The sequence below is a fragment of the Pagrus major genome, chromosome 1, assembly GCF_040436345.1.
Source record: "Pagrus major chromosome 1, Pma_NU_1.0".
NCBI classification, from domain to species: domain Eukaryota; kingdom Metazoa; phylum Chordata; class Actinopteri; order Spariformes; family Sparidae; genus Pagrus; species Pagrus major.
This window is the reverse complement of record NC_133215.1, coordinates 36,021,903-36,035,088: the sequence shown is the minus strand read 5'-3', so window position 1 is coordinate 36,035,088 and position 13,186 is coordinate 36,021,903. Positions and strand designations below refer to the sequence as shown.

At 40.3% G+C, this 13,186-nt stretch overlaps 1 protein-coding gene across 1 annotated transcript in view; it reads right to left on the bottom strand.

Annotated features, from left to right (window-relative positions):
* The window catches only part of vegfc (vascular endothelial growth factor c), a 92,277-nt gene that overhangs the window by 18,663 nt on the left and 60,428 nt on the right, over nt 1–13,186 (bottom strand). The window contains 2 exon segments of the mRNA XM_073478418.1: nt 1,849–1,853; nt 12,866–13,003. Of these exon segments, the coding sequence (XP_073334519.1) occupies nt 1,849–1,853; nt 12,866–13,003 (143 nt within the window).

Here is a 13,186-nt window from a genome sequence, read left to right as displayed (position 1 = left end):
AAAGCTAGGGCTGATAAGTTATTCTAGAGGCATTTTATTATATTTGCAGAATTTGCTTAAATTGATCATACATATCCCTAGTCAGTGTATTACCTGCAGTAGATGACCCTGAGGGTATTTGCTGCAACACCTGATTTGGTCCAAATGAGGCCACAGTTACACCTACGTGAATGCCGGCTGGTGCTGAATGTGCGCAGTGCAGGATGTGAGGCATACAGAACCCAGTTTGCTGGTATTTAAGTCCATTTTAGGAGTGTACCACACACACGTTGTTGCTATTGGTTCTGGCTGCTTAATAGAATGGAGCAATTGTTAATGTTAATGATCACAAATGAGTGTTGGAACTGATAAGGAACTGCTAAATCCTTTGCATCCTCTGCATAGGCCAAAGAGCACCATTATTATTTGTAACGCATACAAAAGCTAACTGTTTTTATTTGTCTTACATAACAAATCTTACAAAGACAGGCTGAGATAAAACATACATTAGAATAGGAAAAAGTAAAAAAAAAAAAAAAAAAGCCTTAAAAATCATTCTACCCCTTCATCAAAAAGAAAAAGTGCATAACTAACCCTAATAATTTCCCTTACAGCCACAGAGAGACAACATATAACCCCAAAAATCTTTGCAAAACCCATTACCTCCAGAGCCACTATATAGAGCTATTGTTAATTAATATAGACTTAACAAATACTGTCAAAAAATTCTGATTATCACTGAGAGTGAAAACAAACTCCAGGCTGATGTTAAAATTACCCCAGAAACCAGATATTTTGTTTGGATTTCCACAAACTGCCAAGAAAAATATACTTCCTCTTCAAATATCACACACACACACACACACACACACACACACACACACACACACACAGAGTCATTATATAAAAAACCACAATGCAATGTGAAAATGGTCTGGCTAAAATGCAATATCAAGGGAACCGTTGACTTGGACTCCCAGACAGACAGAAGGCGGTGTGTTAGCAGACAGACAAATTGTTTGAAGTTGTGAAAGAGTATGGCCATGAAAAGAGACACAGTGTGGTTTCAATTAGAGCTGCAGTGGCATGGACGCATGAACAGACACACACACTAACATGGGGCTGAAAAGAAAAAGAGGAAAGTGAAAGAAAAAGATGGAGATGGGACAGGACAAAGAGAGGGAGATTTGGAAAAAGGGCTGGTATGTTTCTGTCACTTCACCTAATGTGAAACATACGTAAGTTTCATGCTTACGTGTGTGTGTGTTCTTACATGGTGGATGATTTGTAGGTTTGAAAATCTTTACAATCTGTTTCCTTTAATAATCTGTCATGTTGTGTTTAATGCCACTGCTCTATGTGTGTGTGTGTGCGTTGTCTAGATACATATGATTTCCATTTCATTAACAGAACATTAGTCATTTTATAGCAGATCATCATATCACACATCATACGGGTTATATTCCAATGATCTATATTTAATACATGCCCACACATGGAGACACTCAGCCTTCATTGACTAACCTTCATGTCTCTCCTTGGTTTAGATTTATTGTGAAGGTTGATGACACATACAGCATAAGTGCACATTCCATATTGAAAAGGTCATCACTCTCCAGTAGTGTACAACAACACACACACACACCCACACACCCACCCACACACCCAAACACTTGGACTTCCTCTGGACCAGAATCTTAACATCATTCATCACACTGCCCATTCACCTGATGTGAAAAAGAAATGGGACTGAAAGAGATTATACAGTGGAGATACTTCTCATTCAGGGTACACAGGGAATTGGAGCAAGTTGAAGATAAGGTTTTTAGTTTTTAAAAAACTTTTAGTTCATTCTGTTGAGTCCTCCACTCTGGCTGTCAACATTCTGTCCCACACCAATGTAAAAATCTGAAAATGGCTCAAAAATGATGAATTAGTTGAACTGTGACTGTGCTAAGGGTATGAATGATATGAAAAAGTTGATTTAAGATATGTATGAATATCTGAGAAAATCCTAATCTTTGTGAACATTTCAAAGTTTTTTTGGAGTTTCTATGTGAATGTATGAAGGACTGGAAAGGGTTTAAAAATGAGTGGGTTTGAAGTGATTTCTAATTCACTTCCATTATAACTAAGCTTCAAAGAAAGTTGAATATCTTGAAGTTTTAATGGGATTTGAAAGATGAATAATATCTTGAATGTAGACTAGATGTGGAATTCTATTTAAAGCATGAATGAGTAGTTAAGAGTTGAAAATGCTTGAAAAAGCGTGAACACTATTTCTAAACTATATGTATATATACGTATATATATATATATATATATATATATATATATATATATATATATATATATATATATGTTAATATACGTATATATATATATATATACATATGTATATAGATAGATAGATAGATAGATAGATAGGTATAGTTTAGAAATAGTGTTTCTCACACAGTTTACCCACCGGAGAACACTGACAAGTTTGTTTACACACTGTAAAAATAATTATAATTGTCCTCAATAAAAATTTATGTCTATGTTTTTTTTGTTTTTTGTTTTTTTGTCGTGCTATACAGTGTATATAAACTATGTAACTATAAGTGTTTTTCCATTCACCTGAATGGAATGTATGTGGGAAGGCCAAATTCGTACACACAAAAAATACGTCTTATGTCACTTTCCTTTTCTGAATGGATAAAAATCCACAGAGGGTGAGAATGTGCCTACTGGTACACATCTTTAACACCACACGTACCATGTGTGGCACCCTGGTCATTTTAGTAAGATATTGTTTGCATTGTTAATTGGGTCAGCCCCCTTCATTTTCTGATTAAATTTACTTGTGTAGACACACCTGATCCCGGCCGGGCTGAAACAGTTATTACCTTACGCCAGTAGATGGCGGTAGCAACTGATAGCGTGGTGGTTGCTGCGGGCCCCCGTTGTCGTGGTAACCATTGTATCAAGTGCAGAGGAAGTCCAGCCGCAGCAGATACAGTGTAGTTAGTTTACATCCGATTCCAGAGTACTAATAAGTGTGTGTTTATCTGTTTATGTCTTTTCAGGTGAGTCTAGTCTACACAAGCACCCATATGAGTAGATGTTTTCTGTTATTCGCTGTTTGAATATTTTCTGTTTAATCGCGGTTGTGTTCGTTACTGTTTACTCATTAAATGTACTCGAGTGAGAGATGGGTAGCGGCGGTTAGCGACCGTTGTTATATGTTGTTAAGTATGTTGTTATGTTATGTATGTCGACACTGTAGCTGTAGTCTTAACTTGCTAATATAATATTGTTGTTTTATATTGTTTGCACAGTTGTTTTATAATGTTTATATAGTTTTAATTTTTTCGGATGTTGTTAAACGTTAAACGTTAAACAGTTGCTGCCGCTGTTGCCCCCCGTTGTCATGGTAACCATTGTATCAAGTGCAGAGGAAGTCCAGCCGCAGCAGATACAGTATAGTTGGTTTACATCCGATTGTGGAGTACTAATAAGTGTGTGTTTATCTGTTTATGTCTTTTCAGACATCTTTTGTACATAATAAATTCCCCTTAACACCTGAAGTGGACGTCTAAAATTCAGTGTGTTACACATGCATGCAGTCTTTTCAGTCTGATTACTGTTACTGATGTTGATGTTGGCAAAAAAGGAGAAGAAAACGGGAAGAAAACACGTGCATACACGCGTTGCACACTTGCATTTTCTTCTCATTTTCTTCTGGAAAATAACGCCTGGGAACAGACTTCCATGGTGTTTCACAAATCTGATGAAGAGACTGCGTATGTATCTCCTGTTTTGAATGTACACAGATTTCTACACCTGAATATACACAGAGTTTTGTACATGTGGCCCCATATGGAAGAATTATCTTATCTTTATTTAAGAGCGTAGATTTTCAGTTTGAGAGCATGATTTCATTCCTTTTCAGTGACACAGCTCCTTCTCGTGCTCAGATTTATTCTCCTCATGCTCACATTTTGTGCTCGCACTGAGATGTTTGCTGCTTTCTTTCAAAATGTGTGCTTGAACTCAAAAATCACATGCTTGTGCTCACACTTCTTCTTCTTGCACACAAAAATTTCGCTCGCATTCAAATATGTCCTGTGCTCGCTCAGATCTAAAGTCTACGCGCTCAGATCTAAAGTCTGCTCTCTCAAACCTAATGTGCACGCACTCAGAACAAGCACCTCCTCTCCGGTTGAGGAGTCTGCTCAGACTCAAGGCTGTCCCTCCCTGCGCTCAAAATATTGTGTTTCACCAGCCAATAGGGGACAGCTAGAGTGTGGACCAATCAAATGACGGATGCCGCCTTGGGTGCGTTCCTTCGCCTTTTTTTGAGTGCTCCGTAGGGGCGGGTATATGGTCTGTTTGTAAAACTGCTTCTCTCAAAATACACCAATTTACCGTATTAGCCAGCTATTTGAATCGTCACCTATTTAAGACGCAAGCATATTTATGTATAATTAATCTTAAGTAATCCTAAAAAGAGTTATCGTAGTTTAGACTTTTTTCAATTTAATATTAGCGGATATATGTTATATAGTAGGCCATAAATACTCACAACAGCGTAGGAGTGTGACGATAGTCGAGTGGTTAAGTACAATGTTAGATGTTGCATTTTAAACCATGGGACGCCGGTTTGCATCCCGGCCGCCGCACTATCCCTTTCACACTCCCGTTTGCATGCGGGGATCCTGCGCCAATTCTCCGCATCCACCTCTCTGTGAAAGTTTCAGATGCGGTGAGGGGTGAAATTTCGCTGCGCCGAATACGGAGGTACTATCAGAGGCGCAGTACTGGCGAACCGAACCAGTGTGAACAGATAAGCCGGCGGCGCGGAGCGACGGCGTGTCGGTCTGTGTGAATTACTCTGGGTCGTCTTTTACGCCGGAGCTGCTCGGCTCTGTGTGAACAACCAACGGTGGAGAATTGGCGAACCTCCGCTGCGGTGATAATGTGCGTCTCTGTGTGGTTTAAAATGCAATATCTGGCAGTGTACTTAACCACTCGACTATCTTAACACTCCTACGCTGTTGTGAGTATTTATACTATATAACATATATCCGCTAATATTAAATTGAAAAAAATCTAAACTACAATAACTCTTTTTAGGATTACTTAAGATTAATTATACATACATATGCTGGCGTCTTAAATAGGTGACGATTCAAATAGCTGACTAATATGGTAAATTGGTGTATTTTGAGAGAAGCAGTTTTACAAACAGACTATATACCCGCCCCTACGGAGCACTCAAAAAAAGGGCGAAGGAACGCACCCAAGGCGGCATCCGTCATTTGATTGGTCCACGCTCTAGCTGTCTCCCTATTGGCTGGTGAAACACAATATTTTAAGCGCAGGGAGGGACAGCCTTGAGTCTGAGCAGATACCTCAACCGGAGAGGAGGTGCTTGTTCTGAGTGCGTGCACATTAGGTTTGAGAGAGCAGACTTTAGATCTGAGTGAGCACAGGACATATTTGAATGCGAGCGAAATTTTTGTGTGCAAGAAGAAGATGTGTGAGCACAAGCATGTGATTTTTGAGTTCAAGCACACATTTTGAAAGAAAGCAGCAGACATCTCAGTGCGAGCACAAAATGTGAGCATGAGGAGAATAAATCTGAGCACGAGAAGGAGCTGTGTCACTGAAAAGGAATGAAATCATGCTCTCAAACTGAAAATCTACGCTCTTGAATAAAGATAGGATAATTCTTCCATAGCCCCAGGTTTTTTGTGCATTTTACTAATGCTGATGTTCACTAATCAGAAGGTCTGTGGCTCGATCCGGCTGCATGTCTGCATTTGTAACGCATTACTTTTGTAACAGTAATATATTACTACAGTTATGTCATGTAACGCGTAACAATCCACGTAAGCTGACCAAAGTGAACCGTTTATTGTTTTTTTTTAAGAACCCATCCACACCAACATGATCATATTAATATAGGTTGGTTTCATACAGCTGAGCTGATAAGTTCTTTGTTCAGTCTCTGTGTGACCGAAATGAGCTGTATTTTTGTAGTTTTAATTTACATTCTTGAATCACATACAGTATGTCCATGCATTCCTTAAAATAAAAAGGCATAGAAAAAGGGTTTTTTGTCTTGTCATGTCAATATAGGCTACATTATAGAAGGTATAGGTCTATTGTGTGTCATATGACTAAGCCTACAGTTAAAAATATTTATTCCTATCTCATAATATATCAGACTGTGATGCTATGTCTGCCTGCTCATCCCTGTGCCCAAGGCCATTCCTTTGTCTAAAAAGATATCTGCTATTTAATTGTTCTATAGAGGTTATTTGGGCATTTTGTTGAAAGTAACTAAAAAGTACTGTAATAAGTAATTTATTACTCTACGCAGACAGTAATATTGTAACGTAATATATAGCTTTAAAATGAAGGTAACTAGTACTATGTAATATATTTTGAAAGTAACTTGCCCAACACTGGCCATCATTGTATGAATGTGTGTGTGATTGAGTGAATGTGACAAGTGTTGTAAAGCGCTATACTGTATACTACATTTAACTATACCATACTACAGTGCTATATGAAAGTAAGTCCATAAACCATAATAATAGTTTATATATATATGTATATATATAAATATATATTGCCCCTGCCAAAAAAAGAATTTACACTCAGCCGAGGTGGAAAAGTTTGTGTAATGATAAAAAGCAAAGTGCAATGAAAACAGACTTAGCAATCATGAAGTACAAGCATATGACTTAAACATTATCTAAACAAGCCTCCACTCCACTGAAGAGATGAAAAATGTCGGCAGAAGAAAACATGATATGGAACCATGAGGAGCCTGTAACCTCCCTCACATATAACAAACAGACAGGCCATTTATATTGGACCCCAGAATGGAAAGTCAAATTGAATCAACCCTATTCAATATGCGGTCCTCTTCTGCAATGGTTTAATGGCACCAACAGGAGAATTAGCACCATTGATTATCTCAGTGAACCAACTCCTTATATTAACATAACAGTAGTGGATGGAAACACGTATATTCTGGAAGTTCTGTTAACATTTGCACTATACTTGGATGGAAACCTGGCTGTGCCACTGTGAGTAGAATTTGGTTGTAATCATGCTTGTTTTAAAGGGGACATATTATGCAAAACTCACTTTTTCCTTGCTTTAGTATGTATATTTGCGTATCCGGAGTGCCTCCCCACCCCTTAAGCATGATTTTTCGACAACTAAGTCAATGTTTCGTAAACTACCGGAGTCAGGGATTGGGTCTCTAAACGAGCCGTTTGGATTTCGACCTGATTGTGATGTCACAATCCGGTCTTTTGCATACTCCAGTCCTGGCGCTGGCTATCTCCTCCCACACTTCGCCAGCTACCTGAACGAGGATCCGCCATTTTCTCGTTCTCGCTTAACTTGTACGCGACAGCCTGACCGCTACCATGTACAACACGACAGCCGAGAACTGCTGCTCTGTCGTTGGATGCACGGATCCTCCTGTTTCGCTACATCGCCTCCCTACCAAAGAGGATATCAGAGCGAAGCTGCCACATTTTATTTATCAGGGAAACGTCCCAGCTTCAGTGAGCAAAAGCGTTACGGTCTGTGCAAGTCACTTCACGCCGGACTGCTTCAGCAACCAGGTCAGGACTGGATGCTGGACTGGCAACAAGATTGTCCCTTAAAAGATGGATCCATACCCACTGTCAATGATGGAACTGTAAGTATTTAAAAAACAGTGTAGTTTGTGTTACTTTGGCCGTTTAGCACATGAGCTAACGCTAACCGTCGATGTAAATATGAGGCTGAACTAACATTACATGTGAAGTTATCAACGTTGGGCTTACTGGCCGTAGTATTCACCATAATGTTAATGTTACCAAACGTTAATTTGTCATATCAACACTCTTTTAAAACATGACAGTGAATTGAGAAAATGAATTAGGATATTGCGATTTTATCGCTTCTAACCGGCCGGTGAATCACTGCTCGGCCGTGAACAAGCAGTGGAGAGGGGTGAAATGTCTCGGTTGTTAGCGGACGGTGAGTTACTGTTCCGCCGTGAACAAGCAGAGGAGACGGGGTGAAATGTCTCGGTTGTTAGCAGACGGTGAGCTGCTGTTCCGCCGTGAACAAGCAGAGGAGATTGTATGAAATCGTCTCAGTTGTTCGCGGACGGTGAGCTACTGTTCCGCCGTGAACACACAGAGGAGACGGGGTGAAATGTCTCAATTGTTTGCGGACGGTGAGCTACGTTAATTCATTAGCATGTTGTGCTAAAGGACAGTGACCTGCACGTTACCTGCAGTAAAGCAATCACTACTTTGTCTTGGAGCCGGAGACAGGGGTTAGCTGCTACATGTCTGCTGTGCTACTATCAATTATATGCAGGCATGGACACAGAAAAGTTGCTTCGCAAATGTGTATAGCTCGTTGCCATGGTCACGCGATGCCGTCCTCACGTCTTCCGCCCGGCAGGAAGAGGTGGGCGGCGCACACAGTAGCTCATTAGCATAAAAGGGAAAGGCACTCAAACCGGCCGCTTAAAACAGGGCTGTGAAACTGGCGTGTAAACACCCCTGCTGTGCTCAATCCTTCGGTTTTTTCGACCAAAGCATGTTACTATCATTCCATTTAGACATCAAGGAACCATGTCAACAAGCAGAAATGAGCATAATATGTCACCTTTAATGATTATTTTTTTGTCGAACAATGAGACAATTCTTGTATAAAATCAGTGCAGTCTATATCATACTTTTAGCCTTTCATTCTTATTGTCTTTCCCCATTCTTCCACTCAAGGCACCAAAGCCAGAGATTTTCAAATTATATACATGGTGGCTTTTAGGGTTGAGCGATGGACAATGGCATCGTCCAACGCTAATGGCTGACAGCTATTGACAACTAATCCCTAACCATCGTAACATCGTGATTTAAAAGGCTCCCCACCAGAGAGCACAGTTAAGAGGCGTGTCCCCTAAGAGTTTCCATAGAGCAAGAGTTGTTGTTGTTTGTGATATGTGAGGAGAGGAAATGAAAAGGGAAATGAAAAGAAGCATGTTGCTGCTCAGTGCACTAACATTACATCTCCTTGTCCTGTTTATTATTTTCTAATTAAACCAGCTTAGTTAGGAGATCCCAAGACACCCAGACAGTCATATCTATCTATCTATCTATCTATCTATCTATCTATCTATCTATCTATCTATCTATATATATATATATATATATATATATATATGTATATATATGTATATGTACAGTGGTGCTTGAAAGTTTGTGAACCCTTTAGAATTTTCTATATTTCTGCATAAATATGACCTAAAACATCATCAGATTTTCACACAAGTCCTGAAAGTAGATAAAGAGAACCCAATTAAACAAATGAGAAAATGAAAATATTTTACTTGGCCATTTATGTATTGAGGAAAATGATCCAATATTACATATCTGTGAGTGGCAAAAGTTTGTGAACCTCTAGGATTGGCAGTTAATTTGAAGGTAAAATTAGAGTCAGGTGTTTTCAATCAATGGGATGACAATCAGACAATCAGTGGGCGCCCTGTTCTATTTAAAGCTATAGTTGGTAATGTTGGAGAGCTAGCAAGATTTGAAAGTGGCACCTCCTCTAAGCTCCACCCCCTCCTCCCCCTCCTGTCAGTGCTCTGTCCAAAGCCACGCCCCCACAAACTTGAACGCGCATCTGACAGTAGGAGTCAGCAGGGCAGAGGAGAGCCGAGTGTCATATCCTATAACCTCTTCAATACGAGCGCCCTCTAATCAGGGACCAGCATGAGATGCATCAAGTACAAACGCTCAATGCTCCGTGCAGGAAGCACAGATCCTATAAGTTAGATAAGCAGTATGTACCGACGACCTGTAACGTTACTGGCTTACACTGACAGAGAAGCTAATGTTAGCATTGGGCTAATATGAGCCACAAAAGTAGCTAAGTTGGCTAACGTTACATATTTCATGGAAATAACAAATCCCCCTGAAGCAAAACAAAGAATTACCTGTCCAACAGAAAGACAGCAACCTCTGCATCACTTCTTAGGCCCTTCAGCTCCCTCAGTTGTCCCCACCGTTCAAAAGCTGATGTTGACTCTGGTTTTCCCTCTGGCTTTATCCAAAGCCTTTTTCATTGCAGCCTTTTCTGCCTCCGGCTTTCTTTTCTTAGCCTGTTCAGCGGGGCGAGCCGTTACAAGTAACGCTGGAAGTGCTACTACTGGCTGCCATTGTTCTCTCCTGCTAACTCGGTATGGAGTGTGCTGAATAGTTCCGACAACGGTGACATGTGATGAGTGCACGCAGGGAGGAGGGAGGGACAGAGGGGGGCGTGGGCAGGACGAGACATGAAGGCATCTGATTGGTTCTTTCCACTCGGACCGAATGGCAGGGATTGGTCAGAGTTTTTACAGGCCTGCAGCTGCCACAGAGGTCTGATGTTTTTCGTTCCTTTTTCTGAACACATTATGTATTGACTACTCTCAGGATGGAAGGACCATTTCACCCAGTATAACAAAAAGTGTTTCTGAACAGGATTACCAACTATAGTTTTAAAGAACAGGGATATATCAAAGGCTGATCTTCACAACACATTTGTGAAAGTGTATCATGGCACAAACAAAGGAGATTTCTGAGGACCTCAGAACAAGAGTTGTTGATGCTCATCAGGCCGGAAAAGGTTACAAAACCATCTCTAAAGAGTTTGGACTCCACCAATCCACAGTCAGACAGATTGTGTACAAATGGAGGAAATTCAAGACCATTGTTACCCTCCCCAGCAGTAGTCGACCAACAAAGATCACTCCAAGAGCAAGACGTATAATCGTCGGTGACGTCACAAAGGACCCCAAGGTAACTTCTAAAGGTCTCTCTCACATTGGCTAATATTAATGTTCATGAGTCCACCGTCAGGAGAACACTGAACAACAATGGTGTGCATGGCAGGGTTGCAAGGAGAAAGCCAATGCTCTCCAAAAAGAACATTGCTGCCCGTCTACAGTTTGCTAAAGATCACGTGGACAAGCCAGAAGGCTATTGGAAAAATGTTTTGTGAGACCAAAATAGAACTTTTTGGCTTAAATGAGAAGCGCTATGTTGGGAGAAAGGAAAACACTGCAGTACAGCATAAGAACCTTATCCCATCTGTGAAACATGGTGGTGGTAGTATCGTGGTTTGGGCCTGTTTTGCTGCATCTGGGCCAGGATGGCTTGCCATCATTGATGGAACAATGAATTCTGAAATATACCAGCAAATTCTAAAGGAAATTGTCAGGACATCGGTCCGTGCACTGAATCTCAAGAGAAATGTGGGCTGAACAACTTGTGTGCTTAGGGCAAGACAACGACCCTAAGCATGCAAGTCGATCAACCATAGAATGGTTAAAGAAGAATAAAGTTAATGTTTTGGTATGGCCATGTCAAAGTCCTGACCTTAATCCAATCGAAATGTTGTGGAAGGACCTGAAGCAAGCAGTTCATGTGAGGAAACCCACTAACATCCCAGAGTTGAAGCTTTTCTGTATGGAGGAATGGGCTAAATTTCCCAATCCGATGTGCAGGACTAATCAACAGTTATCGGAAACGTTAAGTTGCAGTTATTGCTGCACAAGGGGGTCACACCAGATACTGAAAGCAAAGGTTCACATACTTTTGCCACTCCCAGATATGCAATATTGGATAATTTTCCTCAATAAATGAATGACGAGTATAATATTTTAGAGAGAGAGATGTGAGAGAGATACCACATATTGGATTGGATGTTTTGTTGTGAACTTGAATGACATCTGCTGTGAGTGCACATTGCAGTTACAAAAAAGAGTCACTAGATGGCAGGTACCCGCTATGACTTTTCTTCTTTTGTTTACAGTTAGTTTCAGTTGACCCGTGAATCAAGTTATTTTAACATTTATATTGTTAATAAGTTATTTAAATTTGACAATAAGGCCTAAGTGTGGTACATTGCAAACAAATAATGGAGATTATATCACTGTGACGTCCTGTTGTTATCTGGAGCGACATCTAGTGGTAACTCCATCATAATGTTTATTTGTACCGTCAGTGTTTCAGTAGTTAATGAAAGGCATGGTGAAGTTATCTCACATGATATTGTTTGGCCCAGAAAATACATTTGACTGTAAGTATTCTTTGATACAGTTGTCTTGTCATTGAATACTAAAGTTACTGGTGATGAAAACCTTTGTTAATGAACCCAGGTTCGCTGAAATGTGTATTTCGTTCGTATACGCTAACCGCTAGCATCGCAATGTAATTTCCCATATGAGTTAGCATTAAGCTGGCGCATTTGTCGCTATATGTTTTAACTGGCAATGTAACAGTATTGCTCTTGAAACACGTTCGTAACTGAATGTAGAATACTGAGATTTGTTCCTTTGTTTGCCTAGTTTTACAGTACTTCCTGAGTAAAGGTTTGGAAAGGAATTCAAGCTTCATTCATTCACTTGGGAAACTGTTGTCTATCTGTCGAGCTAATGTAGCAGGCATAGCTATCTGTGCTCAAAGAAAAAAAAAGAAAAAAGATTGAGAATCGAATCGATTCATGACCTTAAAATCGAAAATCAAATCGAATTGAGGATTTGGATAATTGTGCTACTCCTAACCTTTATATTAACAGCATCTGATTGGTCTGCTTGAATCTGTTTTTGAAAAATTATTACACACAGGCATCTTTCTGTTTTCAAAGGACATAGGCCAAAAAATACATCATGAACCACTTCCTTGAAATTCTGACTGTCAGAGAGTGGCACTGTGAAGTTAATAAAGAGATAATCTGACCAATGTGTGTGTGTGTGTGTGTGTGTGTGTGTGTGTGTGTGTGTGTGTGTGTGTGTGTGTGTGTGTGATGCAATGCAGTGAGTGTGAGTGCTTACTCAGAGGGCTCTCCTGATGATGCTGTGGACTTGTTTGTAGACGTCCAGTTTGGACAGACAGCTGCACTGGGTGTGATTGGCCACACTGATGGTCACTGGCTTGGTGCCTTGGGTGATCGGCACTGTGATCTCAAAGAGCTTCAGAAAGAGCAGAACAGAGAAGAGTCAGACAGAGACAAAGTGAATCAAGACCAGATGTAATGAGCATAGAGAAGAGTACTGTGGTCAATGGCATAGCACTATTTGTGTTTTTGTCAAGGCAAGCAGCACCAATGCAAATGACTGCAGAGGCAGCTATAAATAACACTGAGGTAGAAGAAA